The sequence below is a fragment of the Colobus angolensis genome, unplaced genomic scaffold, assembly GCF_000951035.1.
Source record: "Colobus angolensis palliatus isolate OR3802 unplaced genomic scaffold, Cang.pa_1.0 Scaffold95, whole genome shotgun sequence".
NCBI lineage: Eukaryota > Metazoa > Chordata > Mammalia > Primates > Cercopithecidae > Colobus > Colobus angolensis.
This window is the reverse complement of record NW_012123487.1, coordinates 2,765,966-2,793,728: the sequence shown is the minus strand read 5'-3', so window position 1 is coordinate 2,793,728 and position 27,763 is coordinate 2,765,966. Positions and strand designations below refer to the sequence as shown.

Here is a 27,763-nt window from a genome sequence, read left to right as displayed (position 1 = left end):
TATGGAGGAATTTGGAGCCTGCTCTATACAGCAGAGGCAAAAACACAGCGCCACCCCTACCCATGGGGACCTGGAATCTGGGCACGGGGCGTCAGAACTCAGGCCAAGTTGCTAATGGGGCTTCTGGAGGCTGCAAAGCTGGTGTTAGCCAGAGTACTGAGCTGGCAGGCTCCAGACCTAACTGGAGTGGGGCAAAGACTCCTGCAAGGAGGGGACCAGACCTCTCTCCACCACCCATCCTTGACCTCCCCTTCCTCCCCACTCAGGATCAAAGGCCTGGGGCATCCAAATACATGTGACCCAGAAAACTCCTTCTCAGGTGTGAAGAGCTGCACTGTTGCCCCACTCAGATTCCTGTGTTGCAATCCTAACCCCCAGCAGCTCGGAATGCCACTGTATTTGGAGATACAGCCTTTAAAGAGGCAATTAAGGCGAAAAGAGATCATTAGTGTGAACCCTACTCCAATACATCTGGTGTCTTTATAAGAAGAGATGAGGATAAGGATACATGCATAGGGAAGACGATGTGAAGATACAGGAAGAAGACAGCGTCTTCAAGGCAGGGAGAGAGGTCTCAGGAGAAATCAACCCTGCTGAAACCTGGATCTCAGACCTGTAGCCTTCAGAACTATGAGAAAATTCATTTCTGTTGCACAAGCCCCCCGGGTCTGTGGTGCTTTGCTGTGGCTGCCTGAGCAGACTAATAATACTTCAGGCATGAGAAGCAGCAGAAGGCACTGCTCTGGAAATAAAGGGTACGCAAGATGGCAGGCACCCCGCTCCTGGCCACTGTCCCACAACAGACAACTTTGTCCAGTCGGAGGGTCCTTATTATTGAGCTTCCATTTGATTCTTCACCCTCATCACGCCCCCCTGCTCCTGGCCCAGGAGCAGGTGAGCCCAAAGTCTCCACCACAGCCTCAGCTTGCTACACAGAGACACAGCTGGACCCGTTCCGCCATGAAACGGGCTTCCCTATGTGGTAGTGAGTCCCTGTCATCATTAGGGCTTGAGAAGTGAGACAACCATCCTGAAGTAGCCACCTGAATGGATTAGGGGTGTGGGTTCCGGGGTGCTGGTAAGCTGAGCTCCAAGGGAGGTAGAAAGGGATTTGGATTCCAATATCAACTCCACCTCTTGTCTCATGACTCTGGACAAGATTGCTAACCTCGGCCTACTTCCGGTGTCTTTATCCAGGAAATGGGGTTGCCACAGGCTGAGCTGAGGTAATGCCAAGGAGGGTCCACACATGGGGGTTTCCTGCCCCATTGGCAAGCCCCCTCCCTCTTGGGTTTTATGAGTAGCCTGGCCACCTGAGCCTGAGAAGTCAGCCTTCAGAGAACAGAAATTCAACAAAATTCAGGAGAAGGCTCTAAGTGTCACAGTACTGCTAGCTGTAAACTTGAACTTGGAGTTGGTCTGGGGAACTGCAGGCAGTGAGGAAAGGGTTAAACGCAGAGCAGTTCCTGAGATGATGGTTAAGTCAGGGGCATCAGGAGGGCCTCCTGGGGGACCAGGATCTCTGAACCCGGTGCTGGCCATGCCTCACTGCCAGGAGAGGGCAAGGTGGGGACACGGGCCACACTAGAGGATGCAGGCCAGAGATGACATCTGCTGCTGACTGCCTGGCTGGGTGCTCCCTGCCCCCACCGTCTGGGTCTCCTGGTGGGCTCCAGAGGGAATGGTCTGGCCCCTACTATCACCCTCCCGCAGTGGGCCTGAAATAGAAGAAGTAGGCAGAGGGTCACTTTCAGAAATGGCCCCAGGTCACCTCGGACACCCTTCCCTCTACCTATTTCGAGAGGCCAGCCACTCATCAGAAGCATTCCTGAGTGAGCGGCGCACACTCTTCTCTGTGGGTGGGGCAGGGGCTCAGCTGTTGCCTGCACTGAAGTCTTGCTGAACACCTGCCTCAGGGCAAGCCCAGTGGTCTTCGGGGTGCCACGCTCCAGTGCACCCCCCTCGCCTAACCCTCCCTCTTTCTAACAGTCAGGATTGGGTGAACTTCTCTGTCCGTGGGTGAGAGGTAGCAGCCGGAGAGGCTCAGTGGGACCCAGGTACTGCCACAAAACCAGATGCCCAGAGCTGGCCCCTAGGGATGTCAGCCAGCCCAGGATGGCATGGTGGGCAGTGCGGTGGCTTGAAACCCAGATCTGCTCTTGACTGGTGTGGCAAGCTGGGGCAGGTTACTTAACCCCTCTGTGCTTCAGTTTCCCCATTCGAACATAATAAGAGTCACAGAATGGCTGGGAGCAGCAAATGAAATGGCAACTACCAAGTTCTTGGTGCCATGGCTGGTGTGTGATAAATCCAGGCCTTTTCCCTTAGCCACGTCTTGCAGGCGCCTGACACGCTGGCCACAGTTGACACAAATGTGTCAGGGACCCCTGAGGACACGCGGCCTGCAGCCCCTCCTCAGGTCATGCTGCCCACAAGGGGCTCAAAATGATTTGTTGACTGAATCCCCATTTTACAACAGGGCAAACCGAGGCCCCAAGGGACGGTATCTTGTCAAAGGATTTGAAGCCAGGTAGTTTGCTTGCAGAGGTTGCATTCTTAACCACATGCTAAAATGCCTCTCATGAAGGCTGCTACAGGCAGGTAGAGGGGACAGAGGGCTGGTGAGGGAAGGCCCTGGCTGCCTCTTCTGCCCCCTAGCCCTTCCTTTGTTCCCTTCCAATCCATTCCCTCAGACAGAGGGATGGAACCAGCGGGATCTTTTGACCAGCTAAAGGTCAGCTTGTCCTACAAGGACAGAGGGGCCCTGTCTGGAGGCTAAGAAGCTGGCCCTCTGCCGAGAGGGGGAGCCGCTCTCGGCTCTGCTGTCCCTGGGCTGCTTCCCGCTCTGACGGTCTGCTCTTCTTCCTTCCCCCATAGCCAACTACATCCTAAGCCCCGTCTTTCCCACATCTCCTCCTCGCCCTTAATTATTTTACCTTTTATTTGCCTGGCACTTTATAGTTTACTAAATGTTTCTACATTTATCATCGCATTGACTGTGCACCAAGGAGAGATGGAGAGACAGTAAAAATTCTTTCCAATTGCCAAGTGTTCTTGTTAAAAATGCAAACATCCCCAGCACAACGACCAATTAGGCTGGCAGCCACTGAGACCTCAGAACAAATTCGTTCCAGCCTCTGCTTTTGGCCACTCAGCACCAGGGGATGGAGGAGTGCTTTTCGGGAGCAGGCTCGGGGGTCGGAGGGGCCTGGTGGGGTGCCTTGGCTAATCCAAGGGTGCTGGGTCCCTGGGGGAGGAAAAGCACCCCAGGAAGGGGTTGGGAACGGAGGCAGGTGTGAGGACAGGCCATCCACTTTTCAACATTGCACAGAAAAAATATGCTCTCAGCAAGTCCCCAAATTCTAGTCCAGCCACCCTCCCTCATCCCACCTCTCTCTGAAGCTTTGTGCACATTCTTGTGCCCCCAAGGTCAGAGGAGAAATCTTTATTCAAGAAAAGGCCCAAAGATTTTCAGAGAGGAGTCATCAAATCCAAAACCTTGGGAAGGGAGACAGAAGACAGCGCTGTGCAGAGGAAAGAGGGCAGGGGGAGGCCTCCAGGCCTGCCTGTCTCTAACTCAACTCTGCCATGGGCCCCAGGGGCCCCAGGATGGCACAGCCCCACCCAGGACTGGCTTCAGCTGGGAGGAGAAGCCGGACGCTGGGTGCTGGCATCCTTGAAAGGGCCATCCTGAGTCATGGGGGCAAATCAGGAGGTTCTGCCTCTGGGAGAGGTCTCAGTTACCCCAACTAAACACAGATCGGGAATGGGCTGGACCATCTCGAAGGTCGTCCCAGCTCCAACATTCTGCGGTCCTACGACCAACTCAAGAAAAGAAGCTCGTGACCAAACCCCAGACAGAGATCCTGGGCTCCAGGCATGCTCACTTTCAGAGCCCGCCCCACGTCTCCTTACACATATGCAGATACACCACATGCATAAATAGAACTCCTACACATATGCAGATAAACTACATACATAAATAGAACTCTCAAGAGATGACCTGAGTTGCAGTGGACGATTTGACATAATGTTGGGTTTGTAGCTAAATTAAACATGTATTAATTTCAATGCTGCTGCTTCTTTTCAAATTTCAGAGCCTATCAGTTTGTTCCCAGCTCTCAAACGTTTTTGTTGGCTGTTGATGAAAGCTTGCAGGCCCTAGATTCTGTGTCTCTGTTCCTAGTACTCTGACCCCAGAGAACTCAGGCAGCGAGCCTGAAGAAACCCAGCAGTGGGTTTAACACACACGTGACAAATGCTGTTTCTGCAGCACAACGGGGGGTATCTCAAGCTCCACTCAAGGCCGTGTCCTCCAAGGAGTCTTCCCAGATCACTCCAGCTCTCAAAATCCCTCCCTACCAATCCCAGAGAACTCACTGTCCATGGAACTTACTTGGCTGCAGCAATACACTTCCACGATAACCCCCTTGTGGCCATTTTGCTGCCTTCCTTGGCTCTGTCCTCATTTTTATTTAATATATTAATATATGTGCCTTATCTTCCCCCAGTGAACTGTGAACTCTCAGAGGCACCTCAGACTTCCCCTCTGTCTCCTCTCAAACCCAGATCTCTTGACAGCAGGCCAAGAGAAGCAAGCTGATGTGAGCAGAGGCTGTGCAGTTTGGATAGGGGCTGGGAGCTACTGGGTCCCACCTACCCTCCATGCCGTCATCTCGATGCCCACTGAAGTTGTCGTAGGAGTCCCAGCGGATGAGGGGGTCGGAGGTGTTATAGTCCACAGACACGCTCGGCCCGTTCTCCAGGTGCTCCATGCCTAAGTGGGATGGGAAAGGCAGAGGCAGTCAGGGAGACAGTGCAGAGAGGGAAAAGGATCAGCAGCTGGAAAAACAGAGAAAGCCCACAAGCTCCCCAAAAGATGCTCCCTGAGGGACTTCTCGTTTTCTTGAGCATGGCAGGCGGGACCAGTGGTTTAAGCTGGACTGAGAACTGGGAGTCCAGTTTCTTACATTCTTGAAAAGGCTCATGCTGGGTCATAGGGGTAAACCAGGACAGGCACTGAAGAATGAAGACCCCCTGGAAGAAAGCAGAGAGGACCCCTGGCTGGGTGTCTGCCTCTTTCTCTTCTGTGTCCCTGGGGCTTCTGAGGCAGTGCCAAGAGACTAGGAAGTCTGCCCCTGGAGTCAGACCCTGGGGGTGGGGGGCAGGCTGGTTACGAGCTGCATGGGGTCAGGGACAGCAGGAAAATCACAGCCCTGACATTGAAAGGACATAAAGCCTCCAAAGGTCATCCCAGGCATGGCCCTGCCCCCTCTTAAAATGCTCTCCACTCCAGACAGAAACCTAGGGACTATGGCAGAATCTCCTAGCCCCCCACAGAAAACCCAGCTTAGCATTAGGACAAATACCTAATGCATGTAGAGCTTAAAAGTAAATGATGGGTTGACAGGTGCAGCAAACCACCATGGCACATAGATGCCTAAGTAACAAACCTGCACATTCAGCACATGTATCCCAGAACTTAAGGTAAAATAAAAATAAATAAATAGATTTTTAAAAACCCAGCTCAAAGACAGCATAACTGCTAGTTAAGTCTGTCAGGGTGAGTTACCTTCCTGGCTTGGCAGTCCTTTCTTTAATCTATCCAGAGTCCCTCTGTCCATAATCTAACTTCATCTCCTTTCATTCCATTCTCAAATAAGATGGTGAACAACTGGTCTCCACTTATAACCAGTCTAGAGGCTTCAAGGTTATTATTAAACTGGTCTTCAGGTTGAATCACCTCAGTTCTCATAAATACGCACCGTCTATCCAGCACCTTCGAGTGCCCCCTGCCCGCCAGCCACTCCCTGCATCTACCGTGGCCCTCAGTCTCTGAATATAACAGGCTGATGACCTAATGCAACCAGAACAGTTTATCCAACCCAGTGCCTCTCTGTCTGCTTTTTTATTTTTATTATCCAGAGATTAAGTCACTGGTTCATGTTTAGCTAGGGGTCCACTCTGAAACCCAGATCCTTTACTGGTGGCCTGCATCTCAAAGATAACTTGGTCATTGTGCAACAGACCAGGGGTGGAAGGGTGGCGGGGATAGGGTCAGGATAAAAGGGAGGAGTGAGAGAATGAATTCTAACTTGGGTTATACCTTGAATTTTCTCTGGTCCATAAGAAAATACAAACTCCACTTTACCATACTCTGGAAATCGATCATCTGGAAGAAGAGAAGGAAAAACAAAAATAGGCAAAAAGTCCCAAAAGGCACTCCATAAAAAGTTTTCTTCTAGAAAAAATTAAAATGCCATATACGCACATGGTTAATATTATAATAATAATCAACGTATATTTATACATATATACATGAAATTATATCTATACAATGAAATTAAATCTCCTGTCACTCTAGCCCCTGTCCTACTTGCTTGAGGTAATGCGGTAACTGATTCTATTTCTATTTCTTTTCTACTAGCAATTTACCTCTAAGACTCTAAATAATAGCCACTATTTTTATGCCACTATATTTTATTTTATTTTATTTTATTTTAAGATGGAGTCTCATTCTGTCGCCCAGGTTGGAATGCATATTTATATTTTTGAGACAGAATCTTGCTCTGTCACCCTAGATGGAGTACAGTGGTGCGATCACAGCTCACTGCAGCCTCAATCTCCCAAGCCAAGGTGGTCCTCCTATCTCTGCCTCCAGAGCAACTGGGACTACAGGTGCAAGCCACCACGCCTGGCTCATTTTTGTATTTTTTGTAGAGACAGAGTTTTGCTGTGTTGCTGAGGCTGGTCTCAAACTCCTGGGCTCAAGCAATCCACCGGCTTCAGCATCCCACAGTGCTGGGTCTACAGGTGTGAACCACCATACCCAGCCAGACATGAATTTTAAATAACTTCTGTGGATTGACCACTATGAATATGAATAATTTGGTTCACTTATACTACTACCCCCACTTCCTCTCTTCTTAAATCTGATTATTGTTTCTATTTATTCTATTGATTGTCTTTGAAACTTTAAATAAGATAATTAAGGCTCTATTTCTTTTTCTCTTTTTAGAGACCAGGTCTCACTCTGTTGCCCAGGCCAAAGTGCAGCGGTGCAATCATGGCTCACCGCAGCCTTGCACTCTCGGGCTCAAGTAATACTCCTGTCTCAGCCCCTGGAATAGCTGTGATGACAGGCACATGCCACCATGCCCAGCTAGTTTTTTTTATTTTTTGTAGAGACAGAGGTCTCACTATATTTACCAGGCTAGTCTTAAACTCCTGGCCTCAAGCAATCCTCCCGCCTTGGCCTCCCAAAGTGCTGGGATTACAGGCATGAGCCACCGTGCCTGGCCATGCCTCTATTTATTGATCTGTCAATTTTCGATGGTATCTCCTGACTCCCACTATGTAAGAGAAGAAAATCTGTGAACCTCCCTTCTCTCAACTTCTGCCCAACCCCTTATTTATTTTATCAGCTATTCCTTTATTTTTCCTTGTTAAGACTGCTATCATTTACATTCTGTACTGTAATTATGATGGCATCTTCTGGCTCCAGTGCAAGGAGAGCTCATTAAAGAAACACCTTTCTACATGAGCCAGGTTATACTAAGGAGATCTGGACCCTCCTCCAAGCCCCAGTTCCAGTCTTTCTCTGCCTGAGCCCAGTCTGGACACAGATCACTGCCCACTGCTTGTAGGAAAATAAGTTACAGCAAGGATGGCATCTGCTCCATGGGACACCTATCATGCCTGTGCATGTCTCCATCACTGCAGGCATCACTTCATAGTATCATGTTTGTGTGTCTCTCACTGAGGAAACTGTGAACTCCCTGAGGGTAGTGCCTGACTTCTTTCTGTTCATATCTATAGGGTCTAGCACATGCCTGACACATATAGACACACAAGTGGTGCTTGGTGGGTGGATGGATGGATGGATGGATGGGCAGATGGATAGATGGACAGATGAATGAATATGTGGGTGGATGGATAGATGAATGAAGGGATGGATTAACGGATGGATGAATGGGTGGGTGGGTAGATGGATGGGTGGGTGGATGGATGGATGGACGGACGGACGGATGGAAGGACAGATGGATGGATGGATGGATAGATGGATGGATGTGTGTAAGGATGAATTGGTGGATGGAGAGAGAGATGGGTAAATAAATGTGCATTTATATGTCCTGGGCATGAATGTGATATAGATAAAACTTCCAATGAATAAAAGAAAGAAGCAAAAGCAAACACCAAACCTTTTCAAACCACCTCTTCTTCTCTCAGAAAATGGTTCCCCCTTGTGGCTGCCACACCCCTCCACTATTGCTCTTCTGCCCTACAGGGTAATTATCCCCTGCTGGTCTGCCTGCCAACTCAACAAGATTTTTGAACTCCACCAAGGCAGAGACCATGTCAGGTTTCACTTTGAATCCCCAGCACTTGGTACAGATCTTAACACAAAGCAGATGCCCAATGAATGTTGAAAAGAAATGATTATCAATAGGACACATGTGACAAACTGGGAGGACAAGATGAAGGAGAGACGGGGAAAGTAATAGAAGGCTGCAAGACATAAAACAGCCCAAGGACTGGGAGGAATTTACTTCCACTTCTACTAACAACTGGAATTCCCAGACCATCCCGATCTCAACTCTCTCCCAAGTCTCTCTGAACTCTCTCCCATCGTCAGCCTGAGACTAGACAGACCACGTGGCCCAGAAAAGATGGTCCCCATACCCACCATATCCTCTCAAACTGAGCTCGTCTCCCTGCCACAGGGGTGCCCACCCCCAGCTCCATTCAAGGAGCGCACCTTTGAAAGCATCATCAAGGTCCTCCTTCCCAAAGACAACCCCCAGGTCATGGATGGCACAGGTGTGGAACTGCACACGGAAGATGACGTCTCGGGCTGGACTTCGGAACTTCTTGTGGTAGCACTTCAGCTGGGTGGGAAGATGGGCAGAACCAGTCAGGGGCCTGAGGCTGGGAGGTCAGGTCCCAGGGAGCCTCCTTATCAGCTCCACTGACTGAGCCCCCAAGGCTCACCCCAAACCCGATGAGGGAGAGCTCATCAACACCAAACAGGATCTCAGAGTTCTGTGGGGAAACTTCTAGAACAGCAAAGAATTGGAGATCAGCCTTGGCTTCTGGGGACAAAAATATCCTCCCAAGAAGTTTCTGCATACAAGTCAGAGTGCAAAAAGTAAGATGGATTTAAATGGCAGCAGGAAGGACTAAAGCTGGAATTCACAGAGTCCTTGTCACCAATAAGAAGCCAGGAGGTAACAGCTCACACTGAGTGGTATTTCCCTGGAGATGCTCCAGAACAACAGCTAAGCCCAGGGTGAGAGACACGGACTGTGTGAGACTGGAAGGTCTTCCAAGAGCCCTGAGAGCCTATGGTTCCAAGCCTGGCAGCCCAGGAGGAGTAGCTGTCTCCTCCCAAGAGGCAGGAAGGGAGTAAGAAAAGAAGAGAGAGAAAATAAACAAGGAGGGGGCTTGAGACAGAGGAACAGCACTCACCAAGATGTCTCCCTTCAAAAGCAGTCCTGGCTCGATGGTGATGCAGACGCTAGTCTGGCTGTCTCCTGGGATGTTGCTAAGGGAGAGAGGTGGACAGAAACAGAGAAGGCTGCTGGAGGGGAGATGAGGGAGGGGCGTTTCCTCCCTGCTGCCCCTATGCCACAGGGTTAGTGGGAAACCTCTCTGACTCTGTCCTTTCAACCCTCTTGAGAACACTGTCTCCTCTCCCCACCCTTCTGACCTGGTCCTTAGCCCTAGGCCTTGGGCATCCCTGGCCTCTCATGCCCATGTAATACTTACTAGATGCCAGATGTGTACACAGGTTGCATGGCCTGGTAGATGCGGAGAAATGGCCGACATCCTGTAAAAGTGGGGTGGGTGTTATCTAAGACAGCAGAAACTGGCAGGCGGGAGGGGCAGAGGAGACAGTGAAGGGAGAAAGAGAGAAAGGAAAGAAGGAACGGGGGAAGGCGAGGTAGGAAGGGGAAGGAGGAAAAGAGGAAGTAGAAAGGGGAAGAAATGCCAACTTTTCACTTGTAAAGCAAACTAAATTTATAAAAAACATTGCCCATCCAACATCATTGACCAGCAGGCACTGCAAATATCAAACCCATTTGGAAAATGAATAGATTGGGGCTTAGAAAAGTTCAGGAAGCAATGCACTTGAGAGTCCAGTGGAAGTGTTATGACCCTGTAGCTCTCATGTTGTCTGTTACTACCCAAGGTTGCCTCTTAGAGGAGAAGATGGAAGATGAAAGGGAGGAGTTGGTAAGGGGGAGGTTGGAGGGCTCAAGGCAGGTACCTCCTTTAGACTCAAAGTTGGGGATGCCGTGCATGATCACGTGGTGCAGAAACAAGGGCTTGTTGTTCATTTTGATGGAGCCGGAGAGCAGGCCGCTGAAGTAATGCACATACCTGCAGTGGTGGAAGAAGCAGCTTCAGGGAGAGAGGTCTGCACTGGTGCAGTAATCACTGTTCTGTCTTTTCCAAGAACATTGCCCTAGATCACTTACCTACTCTACCCTCTCCCCAACCAACATGGTCCCCCTCCCCAACCAGGCCTCCCTCCCAGACATTCCTGCCTGCTACTGGGAGCCCCAGGTAGGAAGAGTGAGCAGGTATACCAGACCTAGAGCTGGGTCAAGCCAAGCATCCCACTTGGAGTTCGCCACCGCCCTCTGGTGGTCAACATGAATATCTCTTTCCTGCTTCACTCCCAGCCCAAGAATCTCCTGCTGTACCAAAATTTCCACCCCACATCCCTGACAGGCAACATTTAGCTACTCAAGGCAGGCCCAACGACCAAACAGCTCTGACACCCTCACACCCCCACACAAAGCTCAAATCAAGCTTGCGCTCATACTCACAGCCCCAGTTCTGCCCACAGATCCAGTAGCCACAAGTGACAGTCTAGCAAATAGTGAGCAAGACTTTAATAAATGTAGTTCTTCACTTTCTCTAAATCACACTAAAGTGCAAGAAGTCCCTCTCTCTGTATCTTTGAGTTTACTTGGTATTCGAGGTAACTAGCTTCTAATAAGTATTACTATCTCTAGGGTCAACATCCCCCAATTTTTTTTTTTTTTTTTTTTTGAGATGGATTTTCACTCTTGTTGCCCAGGTTGGAGTGCAATGGTGCAATCTCGGCTCACCACCACCTCTGCCTCCCGGGTTCAAGCAATTCTCCTGCCTCAGCCTCTCGAGTAGCTGGGATTACAGGCATGTGCCAACATGCCCGGCTAATTTTGTATTTTTAGTAGAGACGGGGTTTCTCCATGTTGGTCAGGCTGGTCTCAAACTCCCAACCTCAGGTGATCAGCCCGCCTCGGCCTCCCAAAGTGCTGGGATTACAGGCATGAGCCACCGCACCTGGCCAACATCCCCCAATTCTTTAACAAAGATCTGTTGGAAAAATGGAAGGACTAACCCATACCTTCTCCTTCTAGACAGAGAAGATAAATAAGGTCCAGGAGGTGTCACTGGACTCCAGAGACACACAGCACAAAAACACAAAGCTGGGAGTGGATGGGGAGAGCAGGAAAGAAGTCTGGACCCCAAAGCATCTGCCCAATAAGCTAGAGATCAGTCATCTGCCCAATAAACTAGAGATCAGTCCTTCTGCATCGATTAGTCAGCATTTTCCCTTTTCTTACTGGCCAGGGAATGCCAAGCTGAGTCAGTTAGACCAATCAGAATGTATTCCAAGGCTCTGCAGGAGCCAATAGTAGGTCTCTGAGGAGGGTGGAACTAGAGCCCACATGACCATGATAAGATTCCCTCCTGTCTCTTGGCTCCTTGGCCCAACTCCAGGCCTGTGCGCCTCTGTCCCTGGGCTTGGGTGGGGCCTCCTCGGACTACTCAAGTAAGATAATCTGATGGGCAGCACCCGCTCCTATTCAGACCCCTGCCCCATTACTCAAGCCGGAAACCTGGAATAGCAGTTCCTATCAGATCTCTGGATCACGCCAACAGGATATGTCTGTGTTCGGGGGACAATGAGTCCGGGGGCGGGTGACAATGAATGAGAGAGCTACAGGCAAAGCCCCTCCCTCTCTCTTTCCCTGCCTTCCTCTCCTCCATCTGCTCCATTACCTGCAAGTGACGCTGACAAGAAGGCAGGAGGGTGGCAACAAATGCATAGTAAACCCACAGTTGCACTTCCACATCTGGGCTCAGAGAGGTGACCCACCCACAAACAGAGGCAGTGTCAGATAGGAGCCAGGCAGACATGCCCCAACGGCACGCTGTGCAAGCACATTTTGAACACCAGGTGATACGGTTTGGCTGCATCCTCACCCAAATATCATCTTGTTGTAGTTCCCACAGTTCCCTCGTGTTGTGGGAGGGACCCAGTGAGAGATAACTGAATCATGGTAGTGGTTTCCCCCATACTGTTCTCAGGGTAGTGAATAATTCTCACAAGATCTGATGGTTTTATAAGGGGAAACCCCTTTCCCTTGGCTCTCCCTCTTCTCTTGTCGGCCACCATGTGAGATGTGCCTTTCACCTTCCGCCATGATTGTGAGACCTCCCCAGCCACGTCGAACTGTGAGTTCATTAAACCTCTTTCTTTTGTAATTTGCCCAGTCTTGGATATGTCTTTATCAGCAGCATGAAAATGGACTAATACACCGGGGAATCCCTAAATAATCTTATTCCTGAGAGGTGACACTGATCCCTGGTCTTCAGACCTTCACTGCTCAGACTCAGAGATGTGATTCTCTGCTCATTCTCTCCAAGTCACACTGTGCCATTGGAACAGCATGCTTCTCTCTTAGTATCCTTATCCTTTAAGGTCAAAGGTCAAACTGTGATTACAGTCAGCAGACACACATGGCAAGCCAGAGACTGAGAAGGCAGTACTTGACCAATCATTCTTTCTTCCCTGAGAAGACTCTCATTGATCCACAGAGGCTGTGTCTGGGGGCCTAGCCAGAATTTTCTGCACATAAAGACATCCCATTTCTGGTTGCTGACTCTGAGGCTGGCTATCAACTGTTTTGTGCCAACTATAAGGTGCTGGGTTCCCTGAGGACTCACTCACTTCTTGGGCTTCCAATTACATTGGTGGGAATAGCCCCCAGCTGGGACAGCAAAGTTCTAGCCAGCCAAGCAAGGCAGGGTGATGGGGCATGTGTTGAGACCCTCAGCATGGTGAGGCTAAAGAGCTCCAGGACTCACAGCTCTAGGCCCTTGTTGGCCCAGTCAGTGTGCGCAGGGACTAAAAAAGCAAATGGGATGCTTTGGCCTCCAGGCCCTTATAGTCAGTGCTATTCCTCTGTCTGGATCCTTTACCCTGGGCACATTCACTTGGAGGCTTCCTTCTCCCCACCCAGATCTCAAGTTACATGTCACCTTCTCGGAAGGCCCTTCCATGTGAATCAGCCCTCTTGCCAGCCCCATCACTCTCTAGCCATCATAGTTTGCTTTTTCTTCGCAGCTCTCATGACTATCTGAATTGTTTCCTTATATGTGTATCATCCACTAGAAGCTGAGCCCCATAAGCCCTTGCCTGGCAGATTCCGCACCATGTCGCCAGTGTGCAGAACGGTGCTGACATCACAGCAGGTGGCAGGCCCACAACTCCCAGCAGCAAACGGAACTGGGCCTGTGTCCCACCGTCCATGTCTCCGGCTTGGGTTTGGGTTTCCCACCACCCTGGCTGCAGCCTCCCGCAAAGACCACCTGCCCCTGATGCCGCGTGCGCCTTCCTGTGGATGAGATGTCATTAAGCAACACGTCACCCACGGAGCAGGATCCCTCAGGACAGTGGGTCACACAACCGGGGCGCACTGCCCTGGCCCAGGCATTACTAGGCTTTCATGTGCTTTCCAGTTCTGCCACTACTCGCTATAGACCCTGGCCATGCCCCCTCCCTCGGCTCAGCTTCTAATCTGCAAAATGGGATGCCTAGGTCGTCACATGACAACTCACCATGATTCCAGTTTAGGCTCAAATTCACCCCCTCTAAGAGGTATTCCCTGACCATCCCCCTTAAAAGAGCCCCGTTCCCATTCCCCTCCTATCAGTTCTCGTGTCTGCAGTGCCCTCTTTCCTTCCTAGCCTCGTTGCTGTCTGACATTGTCTTGTTTGTATGGTTATTCGTTTCATGTCCATCTCTCTCATTGGGTATCAGCTCACCAAGGGAAAGGACTTTTTCCTATTCGCCTAGATATCTCAGTGCTTGGAGCCATAGTAGATGATTTAAAGTTTGCTGAATGAATAAATCCATCCCTGCCCTGTTTCCTGCCTGGGCTATTGTGAGACTCCAATGAGACCATGTGGTTGAAAGCTCTCAGTAAAACTGTCTAAACTCTCCCAACAGAAGGTGACCCTTATCATGAGTCTCTGACCTCCCACAGCAGGGGGCAGTGACACAGTCTCCTGTAGACTCATCCAAGCACTGAAGCAATCCTGCCTCCAGGGCCAAGAACAGCACACGCCTCCCTATGCCAGCGCCTTTTTATCCCCAGACTCTTGCTTCCCCACGAAGGTTGCCCTGCTCTCTAGCACAGGCCTCAGAGTCAAGTGCTGTGCCAACCTGTGGGCACACACCACAGGCTGGCTCCTGGGCTCTTCTCTGTGCCTGAGCTCATACCACTGCAGGCTGGCATCTGAAAACATGTGCCTGGTACACCCCCACCTAGGCACAGCTATCCCATCCCTGTGAGTACACAAGTCTTGTCCCCACATAGAGTGCACACACACATACATGGGGCTGAGAGCCCCAGAGACCCACCTTCTTTGGGATGGCTGGCCAATGGGCACAATCTTATCCTCATAGAACCGCTTCATTGCAAACCGGTCCAGAGCCTGGTCCGCGCTGCAGGGAGAGACAGGTGGTCAAAAGAGGCAACTCCTGCATCCAAGAACCCTTTGTTTTCCCCACCCCTGCTCCCTCAGATCTGCAGAGCCCTCTGGCCAGCTGTTGTCCTACAGGGAAGACAAGCCTCTTCCCCCTGCCATCCTGTGCTGAGAAGCTTTCTGCAAAAGAGTGCCTCAGCATCTCTCCAACTGTGTGTGGCAACACTCAGCCCAGGCTTTAAAGCTCAGCAGCCTGGGAGCCCAGCTCAGGTCTACCACTTATAAGCCCCATGTCCTGGTACAAGTTCGTGAATCTCTCTGAACTTCATTCTCCTCACCCATCAAATGAGGGTGATAATTGCCCCTTCCTCAAAGGTGACTATGGAGATGAAGCGAGGGAACATCCATAAAGAGCTTGACACACGTGGCACACAATAGGGGTGTAGGAGTGCAGTAGGGGTGCAGCCTCATCTTCGCTCATCATTAAGCAAAGATGAGACTGGCTTGGGTTGCTCAAAGTCCTAACACTACAGCCACCTGGCAGGCCCTCCACAGAAGATTCTATCCATCCTCACAGAGCACTCAGACAGATCACCTTGAAATGAAAAGATCACGAAGCTCCAGTGACTTCCCATCACTCTTAGAGCAAACTCCAAAGTCCTCAGCGAGACCACGAGGCCCCTGGCTCTGCCACCTCCTAGCTTACCCTCCTCTTCCTCTTCCCTCACTTGCTCAGCTTCAAACACCCCAGCCCCTCACATTCCCGTCCTTCTTCTTCTCTCAGTGTGCAGGGCTCATCCCGCAGGCTTGATACGGCTCAGCCTTTCCAATCCTGGTCACTCAAGTCTCTGCTCCGGTGTCGCCTCATCAAGAGGCCTCTTCTGACCATGTGCCCGCGTCACCACTGCCCTTCTCGAGTCCCTTTACTCTTTCATGATAATTAGCACCTGCTATTACTAATGTATTTGTTTGCGTGTTTAATGCCCATGAAGACAGTGACCTGGCTTTGCCCTCTGCTACATTCTCAGCACCTAGAACAGAGCCTGGCGCATTGGCTGTCCAATATTTATTGTTTTTTTCTTTTTGAGACAGAGTCTCCCTCTGTCACCCAGGTTGGAGTGCAGTGGTGCCATCTCGGCTCACTGCAACCTCCGCCTCCCAGATTCCAGGGATTCTCCTGCCTCAGCCTCCTGAGTAGCTGGGATTACAGGCACCCACCCCAGCACGCCCAGCTAATTTTTGTATTTTAGTGGAGACAGGGTTTCACCATGTTGGCCAGGCTGGTCTCAAACTTCTGACCTCAAGTGATCCACCTGCCTTGACCTCCCAAAGTGCTGGCATTACAGATGTGAGCCACTGCGCCTGGCCATATTCCTTGTTGAATGGATAACAAAATGAATGGGTGAAGCCCTCTGCCTCTCTGAAGAGTGGGATAGGAAAGGGAGTCAGTGGATGTTCTTTATTCTTTTTCCAAACACCTAGGTAGGAAGAGGGACCTCTGTTGTCCAGAGGCAGAGGAATGCATGAGACAACTTCTATATTCTATATTCTATATTCTATATTGTGTTGCCAGACCCAGATCTGATCCGACATTTCTTTCTGACTCCCTTCCTGCTGGCCCAGGGAAAAAGAAGGCGGTTTGGCAAGGAAATGTGGCTCCGAGGAGCTGGCCGCATGAGGTGCTCAGGACAAGGCCTGCCTCCCAAGCCTGCCCCACCAGAGCCCCCAAAAGAGAATTGGACTCTCTTCCCTCCCATCGTCTGACCACAGGCTCCTGCCTCAGAGCTGGGGGCCCCTGCACCCGTCCTCATCACTTCTCTTTCCCTCTGTGCTTATCTCCTCACTCCAGGGAACAGAGAGGCTGTGGGTGGATGAGACGAAGGGGGTCATACTGTCAATGTTCCAGAGGATGGGCGGCTCCAGGCCCCTCTTACCTGGCAGAAATGTTGCTGTAGTGCATGTAAGCCGCGATGACAACTCCTATCCTGCCTCGGTTTCCCTGAAAGAACCCCCAAACACAAAAGCATTTATTTCTAAGGCCAGCCCTGCTGCCCCAGAGCTTATTTAGAAGCCTTGGTGGAAAGGAACTGGGGCTGGAGAGAGGGGTGTGGATTTAAGGGAGAACATAAGGAGGAAGGAGGCCTCAGGGGAGGGAAACAGGTGGGGACTAAGTCTCAGAAAAAACACATCTGATCATCCACTGCTGTGGACATAAGGTGATGTCACCTGCACTTCTTAGAGGTGCCCCCCAAGACAGAATCTATTATCCCCTAGAAAGAAAAATACAGACTTATATGCTCACAAAATTCAAGGATATAGGCAGGTACACACGATCATCCAAGGACACACTCAGGCACACACACACACACACACACGCACACACACACACGCACACACGCACATACACACATACACACACGCGCGCACACACATACACACACGCACACACGCGCGCACACATACACACACACGCACACATACGCACACACGCACACACACACAGACACACACACACAGACACACACACACGCACCACAGCTCTGACCTTGTTGTGTAGAACAACGACATTGTGGGGGTCTGCGTTGAGCCACGTGTCCATGGCCTTACAGATGCTGCAGATCTTCTCCAGGGCTGGGGTGTGGAGGTCGGGCCAGCCAAATTCCAGTACCTACAGCCCAAGCCATGAGTGAGAAGAGGGCAGAAGCCCTGCAGAGTCAACCAAGCCAGTGGGAGCCGCCCACGCCATGTGCCAGTACCTGGGCGGCGGCCCGCAGCTGCTGGTTCCTGCCAGGACTTGGTTCCTCCCTGCCCACTGGTCAGCAAGGAGGCAGGGATGTGAAAAGTAAAGGCCATGCATGACCCAGTACTCGGGACCCTGGGTCCAGGTCTTGGCCCTGGCACTGACTCACTGTGGGGCCTTAGGCCTCATGTCCTCTTCCAGTCTCAATTTCCCCATATGTGTGTTTAAAAAAAAAAAAAAAAAAGGCTTGGAGCTGATGACCCCAAGGTCCCTACCATAGAACTGACCTCCAACGTGCTGAGGGGCCCCAAGCACTGCCCTCAAGCTCTTCTCCCACAGACAGCCCTGAGGCCTGGCTCAGGCTGAGAGAGGAAAAAGCAAAGGGCTGTCTGATGTTCATGACTCTTTTCTAAGCCCTGGACACACAAACCATCCACTTTCCAGGCCAGTCAAGGGCAGCCTTAAGGACACAAAGGGCAGACCTGAATAGCGGGCTTCGGGCCTCTCAAAACCTTTCTAGACTCACCAACTTTAAAGTAAAAGAGAACTCTGCAAGGACCCGTAGAGCACACCTAATCCAGCCAGACCACTTTCAGAGGGGCACACTGAGGCCCAGAGAAGTCCGTCACCCCTCCAGGGTCACAGAGCAGCATGTACCAAACTCTCAGAGTTAGGAGCAGATGCCCATGGCAAAGCCCGCACACAGCCCCCCAAGCAAACAGAGTAAAAAGCAGCAGCAGGGCCAGGCTCGCTGGCTCACGCCTGTAATCCCAGTACTTTGGGAGGCCAAGGTGGGCAGATCACTTGAGGCCAGGAGTTTGAGACCAGCCTGACCAACATGGCGAAACCCCAACTCTACTAAAAATACAAAAATTAGCCAGGCATGGTGGCAGGCGCCTGTAGTCCCAGCTACTCGGAAGGCTGAGACAGGAGAATCACTTGAACCCGGGAGGCGGAGGTTGCAGTGAGCTAAGATCAAGCCACTGCACTCCAGCCTGGGCGACAGAGGGAGGCTCCGTCTCAAAAAAACAAAAAAAACAAAAAACAAAAAATGGCAGCTGGAAGGTCAAAAGCAGCAACTCCCAACTGCTTTAAATCCAAAAACTAAACATCTCACAACTCCAGCCTCACCCAAGAGATTCTGTGTACTCCCCAGCAGGCAGACCTGGGTGGAAAGTCACTGCCCCAAGCTTTGCTTTCTGTAATTTATATTATGGAAAGGATAAATAGATCATTTTCCATTTTCCAGATATAAGATGGCACTCTGACTTTGAATAGGCTTTTCAAACTGTCACAGCATTTTCCCCAAGATTATTATGTGGGAACCACGGACAGGGAGTCCATTTGTTCTCCTTCTCCTCCCCCACCCCAAAACAGCCACTGGCTCACCTTGGCATGGAGCTTCGTGATGTCAGGTCTCCGCTCAGAGAGGTTGAACAGCTAGAAGGAGAAAAAGGAAGAGAGCATGAGGAGGTGAGAGTGAGGAGCGCAGCGAGGGGAGAGAGAACCATGGGCTGCTGGTCCCAGAAAGGACGGTGGCATCATCACCAACTTCCTCTGAAGAGCCCACGACAGCACCCAGCAGGGCATCGACGTCCTCCCACAGCCAGGGGCCTGGCCACGAAACAGCCATGAGCTCCCTGGACCTCCTGTGCCTGCTCTCACTCTCTCTCCCCTGATGGGAATTCTATTCATACATGAACACGCAGGTGAGTCCAGCAGACACACCGTCACCAAGAGGAACTAAACTATAGGTCCTCAGGATGAAGAGAGAGAGAGAGATGAGGACACTGAGCCGCCCCGCTCCATGAGCGGATGTCCTGAATGGAAGACGAGAAAGGGATGGAACTTGTCTCCAGTCCCCCATGCCTCTCGTCACACTGAACGGGAATCCAGCGGTGTGAGATGATAAGTAGTTGGCAATCTCTGGTTTCCATTTCACACACAGACCTTAGAACTTCATCCCATGAGACTGCAACTTCTCTGTCACCAGACATCCTCCATCAGAGGGGCAAACCATCCTGGGTGGTCCCAATCAGACCCTTGACATACCTCTCCCAGCACATGCCTTTCAATGCCTGACCACTGGGGTCCCATTCCTGACCACTGGAATCCCACGGAATTCCCCAGTCTCTGGAATTCCTGCCTCTACCTCCGAGGGGGGCATGCAGAACTTCCCACCTCCACCCCACTGCCTGGGAAACTCAAAGGCCACTGTGTCATCTCCTGGGGAGAAAAGGGGACAGCCCAGTCTGGAATAGGCCGGATAGAGAGAGGGGTGGCAGGGCACCAAGTTCCATAGAACCCTGGACTCCTAAAATCAGAAATAGGTGGATTTTCACCCACTCTTGCACTCTGTAAAGGAATACACTTTATTATGTTACAATAGCCATCACTCAATGAATGTCTGCCACCTGCCAGCCTGTGTTAAGGACTTTACATCTAACAGCTGGCTTAATTCTCTCACCAACCGTAAGAGGTAGATCTTAGACCCACTTTACAGATGCAGAAGCTAGGGCTTAATGAGGCTAAACAGCCAAGATCATGTAGGTAGTAAAAGGAGAGCCAGAATTTGAATCCAGATCTTTCTGATGTCTAAAGCCAGGCTCTTAACAATGCCCCAGTGCAGCTAACAGATAGGTCTCTATAGTGGTTGAATAGTATCCTCAAAATGTCATGTCCGCCCAGAACTTCAGAATGCAACCTTATTTGGAAACAGTGCCTTTGCCAATGTAAGTAGTTAAGGATCTCAATATGAGATCAACCTGGATCTAGGGTTGACCCTAAGTCCAATAATTGATGTCCTTATAGGAAGAGAAGACACACGGAGACACTGAAGAAGGCCACATGGAGATGGAGGCAGAGATTAGGGTGATGCGCTACAAACCAAGAAATCCCACCAAAAGCTAGGAAAAGGCAAGAAGGGATTCTGCCCATAGGATTCAGAGGGAGTACGGCCCCCTCAACACCTTGATTTTAGATTTCCAGCCTTCAGAACTGTGAGAGAATAAATTTCTGTTATTTTGAGCCACCAAATTTGAGGTAGAGTCATCACTTGGTGTCTATGGGGGATTTGGATCTAGGACCCCTCCACCCCGCCATGGACACTGGATATCAAAATCCATGGATGCTCAGGTCGCTTACATAAAATATGTACTATTTGCATACAACTTGCATATAAAAAATGTACTATTTGCATATAACTTATGCATATACTTCCAAAGACTTTAAATCATCTCTAGGTTACTTGTAATACCTAATACAATATAAACGCTCTGCAAATAGTTGTTCTGCTGTATTGTTTTTATTTGTATTGTTTTTTATCATTATTCGCTGTTGGGTTTTTTCTGAATATTTTCAACTCATGGTGGATTGAATCCACAGATGTGAAACTCGTGGATAGAAAGGGCCGCCTCATTTGTTACAGCAGCCCTGGGAAACTAATGTGGCCTCCTACATCCCACCTCAAACACCCTGGGGGCAGCCACCTGAGGTTGTACAGATCAGATCTGTGGGTCCAGTCCACAGGCACCTCCCTCTAAAATGGACCTGAGCCCTCCTCTGGGGCCAAGGACGGATCGGCCTTTCTACGTTAGTGGAGACCACAGCCAGTACCTCTCTTCCATGTGCTAAGGTGACTCCTCTGGGCCAGGCCAAGCCAGGTGTCAGCAACCCAGGGTCCCTTAAGACACATGTTGCCAAGACTCTGCCCTCAGACTTCTCAGAGGCACCGACCCTGTGCCAGCTCTGCCACTTCCTGATCCTGCAACCTTAGGCAAATAACCCCACCTCTCTGTGCTCTAGCAAGTGCCTGCTTGCTAGAGCTGCTGCAAAGGTTAAGTGCGTGGAAAGCAGTTGGAACAGGGCCTGGCTGGCAGCAAGCGCTCGATAACCTGAACTCTTATTGTTACTCTCTTCTTCTCCTGGCCAGCACACACATGCACACACAGAGTTCCAGATGCCACATTCCAGCTGCAGCACACTGCTTAGAGTAGAGCTGGCCTGGAGAGTGACTGAAGACTCAGGCAAGAGAGCTGCCTGAGGAGAAGGGCAGATAAACAAAGAGAAGAGGGTGGGCTGGCACAGGGGCTGGTGGCAGGGATACCAGCCATGAAGAGGTGGCTAGCAGATGGAAGCATAGAGGGCACAGGATGATGGGCACAAGGCCCCATCCTCACCAGGTAGTTGCCTCCATGTTTGGACTTGAGCATCTGGGCCACCTCACGGAGGTTGCTCCGGAAGTTCTCCTCATTGGCTGTGCTGGGGAAGGAGACAGCGATGATCCTCTCTGTGACGTACACCAGGTCCAGCTCACAGCTGTCCTCCATGGTCCGGCTCACACTCATGTTTCTAGGGAGACAGCAGGCAGCAGAGGGTCCAGATCAGAATCCAGCCCACAGGGAAGGCCCCAGATAGTTGCACCCCATACACATCCTGTGTGACCCCCAATTGCAGTCCAGGGTGCTTGGCTGCTCTTCAACCCAAGGCCAAGGCCAGAGGTTTCCTCTGGCAAGGCCAGTGTGGCCAGCTTGGGAGTGCCGGTGAGAACAAGCTGGGTAGGGCTGGCAAGAACCTCAGACCATTTCAGAACCAAACTGATAACACCATTTCTTGGTTCCCATCAGTCCACTGCCTTCAACCTGTGACTCCAGAGCTCAGAGCCAGGACCAGACCGGCCCAGGAACCCGGAGCTCTGGCTCCCAACGCTGTGACTGCCTGACCAGGCAGAAGTCTCCCGAAAGGCCCCAGACTGCTCTGGAAGAGGAAGGAGAGCCTGCACTGAACGCTCTCCAGCCCTGGAACGGAGCCTTCCACTGCCCGCCCCTCACTCTCTCAAGTTGTGGAGTGGGCGGGAGACCTCTCAGGAGAGAGGGCAGCTCGGGTGACACGTTCACCTGGGTTCCAGGTAAGCCAGACCACAGCACACATTCCAGCCCTCCCAGAGGCAGGCCGACTCCTGCCCTTTGTTCCTTGGCCTTCTCCCCACCTCTGGCAGCTCCCACCACCTGCCAGAGCTGCTTCTTGGCAGCGGCCTCCCTGATTTCTAAGGGCCCAGGAAACAAGAGGGCATGGAGCCCTTGCTGCTGCAGTGGTGGGTAGCTGCCAGCACCATGCATTTCCCGGAGAGGTGGGGAGGTCCCTGGGCTGGCCGTCCTCTCCACTGGGCACTGGGTGAGGAAGGGAGGGGCTCACATCTCATCTCTCCCAACTTTTCTTCCAGAGGAAGGGTCCAGGATGCCCATTGGGGAAGCCCACCTCTTGCTTCTAGAAGCACCTCCCCCATCCCTCCAGCTTTTTACCCCTTCATCAACCTCCTAGTGCCTCGCTTCCCCCTCGATCAAATGCAGGCAGCACTCACATTTCGTTCTGCTAACCTTTCACCACAGCGGGATAAAGTGGAGAGTAGAGGACAGCGAAAGGAATACCGCCGGGATATTTAAAAGTTACGAGGCCTTTCTGGCACTAAACAGAACAAGCCCCCGGATGCTGAGAAGCCGTGAAGAATCCAGACCTCCACCAGGGTTCAATCCCAGCCCAGGTGGGGCGTGGAGGTGGGGCAGCCAAGGATGAGGCATGGCAGGACCTCTCTGGTGGGATGACAGGGGCCCGAGTGGGATTGGGGACCAGCACCCAGAGGTAAGGAGCCCGGTTTGAGTTTGACTCTGAGTCCCGGCCACTTCTTGTCCCTATGGAAAGCTTCTCATTGCAGCTGTGGGGGTGAAGTTTCTATCTCAAGCCAACTGCCTGCTCAAGGACAGTTCTTGTAGGTGGTGACCAGTTTGGGACAAGAAGCCACAAGCACACATACCTGCAAGCAAGTGGGTGTGAGGGTGGGGAGCCTCAGCTAACTTGCAGCATCCCCTCCTCCCCACCCTCCAAAACCCCTCTCTGTCCTGGCTCCAAGAAAGAAACTAGAATGTCAGAAAAACTCGCAAGCCCAAGCTCCTGCGATTTCAGCCTCCCCTCAGCACAGGAGGGGGAGAAAGAGGTGCTGGTGAGGGCCGTGAGTCAGACGTGGCCCACAGGGACACTGACCCGCCCCTGTCTACAGGCTGGATCCCAGGAAGGATGCAAAGGCAGAACAGTGCCACCAGCCGGACAGCCTCAGCATCACAGTCTGCATCCATCTGTCCAGGTCTGAGGGAAGGAGGGGATCTTCTAAGAAGCCACCTCCAGTCTGTGGACAGCCGGCAGCGGGGCCAGAAACTGCCAGGGGCTTCAACTCTACCCCAAGGCTGGCATCCCCGATCATCTCAGGAGCCTCGGTGGGTGAAGGTGAGGCAGAGGGGGAGGGGAGCAAAACAAACTCTCTGGATCACCAAGACACAAAGTCCCTCGTGCATCCCCTTCCCCCGGCCCCTGCCAGCCTAGCCAGATGGGGAACTTTCCTTTTATAAACTACTCTGCCCAGTCAGAATCCCCTGTTTGCAGAGAGGAAGAGATCCAGCACAGGCCTCGACGCCCACCAGTCCTAAATGCAAATCCAAGTGCTGCTTCTTGGTAGCTGTGTGACCTTTACAAATCACCTCAACTCTCTGAAACGCAGCTCTACCAAAGGGAATAAAATACGTACCTTGCGGGGTTGTTGCAAGGACTAGATGAGCTCATGCAGGTAAATAAAGCCTCAGCTCAAGGGCTGGCTAAGAGCTCAAAACACAACTGTTACCAAGGGCATCTGCACCCATCCTCTCCTGTGCCTTTCACATTTGCCCACACTCCCCACCCGTGGCTTTATGGCTGCAGTCTGGGGCACCCAGAGTCAAGACTTAACAGGAACACCCACAGTGACCCCCCTGCTTGCGCTCCCGCCCCCGCCCCCATGGGCCAGGCATACCTGATGGGCTGGAGGTGGGGCTGGACACTCGGGGTGACCCTGACGGAGCCCTGAGAAGGAGAGAAGAGAAGCGGCATTATGCAGGGGTGGGCAGGATCACAGCAGGAGCACACCAGAGAGCTGTCCACAGGAGCAAACACGATCCTCTTCTCCTTTCCCTGCCAACATTCCGACCCTGCCACCCTAACCCCTGCAAAAACACAGCCCGCCCGAAGCCAAAGCCATCAACACTGATTCCACGTGAGTGTGCCTGCCTGTGTGCAAGCCCCAGAGGGATGACAGGAAGAAATCCCGAATGCTGAGGAGTGCACACCACCGGGCTGGTGCCATCCACACTGAGGGCACACTCAACAGTTACGGACTCAATGGAAACACATTTCACTTTGATTCACTCACCCACACAAGAGAAACCCCAAGAGGAGAATATGACTGCCACCACGAAAGAAACAGGAGCGACGAGAATAATGGCGCCCCTCTGTCCTGCCACCGTCACCCCACACTTCTCTGCTCGAAAGCAGTGACGTCAAGTCATTCACTTGAATTTAGAGACCAGAACAGCCAGGTAGAGCATGCAGGAACCAAGACGAGGCCTAAGGCAGTGAGCCATGCTCCTGAGGGCCCACTCCCCACTGTCTGTGGCAGACAGTAGCCATCTCACCCACTCCCCTTTTCACAGCTGTCGAGTGGTACGAACTTAAGCAAATGGGCCCAATCCATCCCAGGGCAGAAGGATGGCATGGCGGGTGTGAAAGCACAGGGTCAGAGGCCCACAGACCATGGAGTCTGGATTCCAGGATCCTGCTGGGCAGCCCTGCCAGTTGTAATGTAACCCCTCTGAGCCTCTTGTAATGTTACATGTAAAATGGGACAACCTTCAGGCTGGCGGTGAGAATCCAAAGGAGTTATGCATATAAGGCACTTCGCATCACGCCTGGCATTCGCCAGATGACCACTGTTGTTTCTGTCGTTAATTTTGTATCAAGAAAAATGAAAAGGGTAGTTACAACCAAACATTCACCTCTATAGAAAATCAACACCCTGCATCGCCTCTACCCATCCTTCCAGCCACCTCATAGGATGCAGAATCGGGATGCCCCGCTTCTAGATTCTCAGACCTCCTGAGCCCACTGACACCTTCCAAACACCCATGTGCCTCTCAGAAAATGGCCTTTTCCTCCCATCAACTTGCAGCCTCTTCTTCGAGGAGACAGGACCACAATCTGCCAAGAAAGGAAGAAACTGAGGCACAGAATAACTTACCCTCAAGTCCCTAGGAAGTTGATGGCCAGGCAGGATTCACACTCCAACCTGGGGCTTGACCACGGGGTCTCCAAGAAGAGGAGACCCTGCACCCCTCTCCTGGCTCTGCAGTGCCTACGAGGCAGGATAGGTGGGCTCCGAGGCCCAGCTCCCAGCTGAGCCCCAAGTTAGAGCAGCTCTGCTAAGAGGGGGACCCTCCATCCAGCCTTCGGGAAGAAGGCTCTGCCCAGAGTCCGCTCTGTCCCAGCTGCCTCGGACCAATGAGCAGCCCCGCAGCAGTGAAGGAGGGAAGAGCCAAGTGGGGCTATCGGGGGGAAGTTTCTAAGTCTCACAGCTCTTCTGGCCCTGAGGACTCCAGTTTGCATGAGTCAAGCTTGGGGGTGGGGGGATTAGAGAAGGGTGGAGCTGGGAGTCAAGGAGTGATTGTGTTTGGTTTTCAAGACCCAAACCAGGCTGTTCCAAAGCTACCCGCTCAGAGGAACACAGAAACCCAACACTTCATCCATCTCCATTCCACTGGTCCCTAATGAGGAGTCCCTGAATCTCCCCAGGCCCTAGGCCCTGCTCCAGGCCCCAGGGCCACCCTGCTATAAATAGCCCCTTGGGTTTCATCTGTTGCTGATCCGTAGCCACTTTTGGAGGAAGCCACCACAGCTGCTTTGAACAACTGGAAGCCACAACGGTAGCCAAGACGTGAGGTGTGGCCGGGAGCATGGGACCAGACCCAGGGAGCTGGAGAAAGACAATGGGCCATATTGAGATGGGCTTGGCAGTGGGAACTGGGGAACTAAGAGGAGCTGGGAGCCTGCAAAGGTGCAGGGGTAAGCAGGACGAGCAGGGCAGCAGACCTGGCTCCCGTTTCCCCACCGCCCTCTTCCAAACGTTACAACACTCCACATTCCTCAGCCTCCCCACCCCAAAAAAAAGCCAGCGAAGATAAATAAAAACTTGGCCCAAATAGAGTCTGGCCAGGCTGCCTCCAGAGGTGATAAGGCAAAGTCCAAGCTCGCTCTGCTCCACCGGGCGGGGAGGGGAGGGGGGCAGGGGGAGGAAGCCACCCTGGACAGTGAGTGACCCCACTGCGGAGGATGGGGGACGAACAGCTGGGACTGTCATCCCCTGATGAATCACTGGGCTGCCCTCTCACTGACGGGGCTTCCTGTTTTCTGCAAAGTTTGGGGGCACGTGACCCTTGCTGGCAGAGAGAGAGCAGACATGCACGGTGACACGTCTGAGTGTCGGTGCACACAGAACTCAGAGAACAACAAATGGGCTGGGGCGGGGGGGACGGCATGTCAGCAAACACACCCTAGTGCTCCAGAAACACAGGTGACCTCACACGAGGCTAGAGATGACGCCTTTGGAAGCGTGCCTCATGGTGTAGCTTTTTACAAGCACGGTGGGAGTAAGTCAAGGCATCCGGTCATCCCTGAGCCTCCAATCTTCATGCTCATTCTCTCATTCAGCAAACAGCCACCGAGTGCCACCAGCTGTGTGCCCGGCCATGTTCCAGGGGACAAAGGAAGTGAAGTCCCTGACCTCAGAGAGCTTATATTTTACAGACCATGATACTCATCAACAGACCCAGTGTGAGGAGGAGAGGTTCTGTCTCATTTACCCATCTGTAAAATGGACCCCGTACAGTGCTCACATAATCTTCTGCCTACTCTGCATAGAACTCCTAGGGAAAACGACTACAGGACTTTACAAACTATTTTAAAAAGAAAAATAAGTTTTCTGCCTGCCTGTAATCCTATTCTTTTCCTCTCTGGGGATCACAAAGCACTTTACCCACATGGCTTTGAACTTCTTCCTACCTCCTCTCAAGACATAGATAGATTATAGAACTTTTCATCCAACTCTCTAAACACCAAACAGAACTCTCCCCTATCCTCACCTCCAAAACACAGTCCTTCCTTTGCTGAAAGGGCACCATGAAAGGAGACTCCACAGCCTCCCAGACATAGTGTCTTACTTTTCTCACTGTCAGGAAGTTCCTCATGGTATCTAACCCTCATCCTTCCTGCTGCACATTCAGCCAACTCTTTTTGCCTTGGTCCTCACTGTAGGCAAGAGCTGATCACCACTCAGACACTACTGGGTCGCTCAAGGTCTATGACCCCAGGTTCTGTTATCTGCCACTTTCTTCCCCGTCA

General features: G+C 51.7%; 1 protein-coding gene across 2 annotated transcripts in view; it reads right to left on the bottom strand.

Annotated features, from left to right (window-relative positions):
* Nucleotides 1-27,763, bottom strand: part of TNS1 (tensin 1) — a 145,229-nt gene that overhangs the window by 76,885 nt on the left and 40,581 nt on the right. The window contains exons 1-13 of one of the 2 annotated variants that reach the window (XM_011932291.1): nt 27,505-27,715; nt 24,348-24,397; nt 21,691-21,862; nt 18,902-18,952; nt 17,318-17,440; nt 16,707-16,771; nt 14,708-14,791; nt 10,271-10,383; nt 9,769-9,829; nt 9,469-9,544; nt 8,759-8,888; nt 6,107-6,172; nt 4,661-4,777 (exon numbers count right to left, since the gene is read on the bottom strand). In XM_011932291.1, the coding sequence (XP_011787681.1) occupies nt 4,661-4,777; nt 6,107-6,172; nt 8,759-8,888; nt 9,469-9,544; nt 9,769-9,829; nt 10,271-10,383; nt 14,708-14,791; nt 16,707-16,771; nt 17,318-17,440; nt 18,902-18,952; nt 21,691-21,862; nt 24,348-24,397; nt 27,505-27,609 (1,213 nt within the window). In that variant the 5' untranslated portion in view covers nt 27,610-27,715. Of the gene's footprint in view, nt 1-4,660; nt 4,778-6,106; nt 6,173-8,758; nt 8,889-9,468; nt 9,545-9,768; nt 9,830-10,270; nt 10,384-14,707; nt 14,792-16,706; nt 16,772-17,317; nt 17,441-18,901; nt 18,953-21,690; nt 21,863-24,347; nt 24,398-27,504; nt 27,716-27,763 lie in introns of those variants that run through there. The other variant, XM_011932292.1, reaches the window with a different exon arrangement.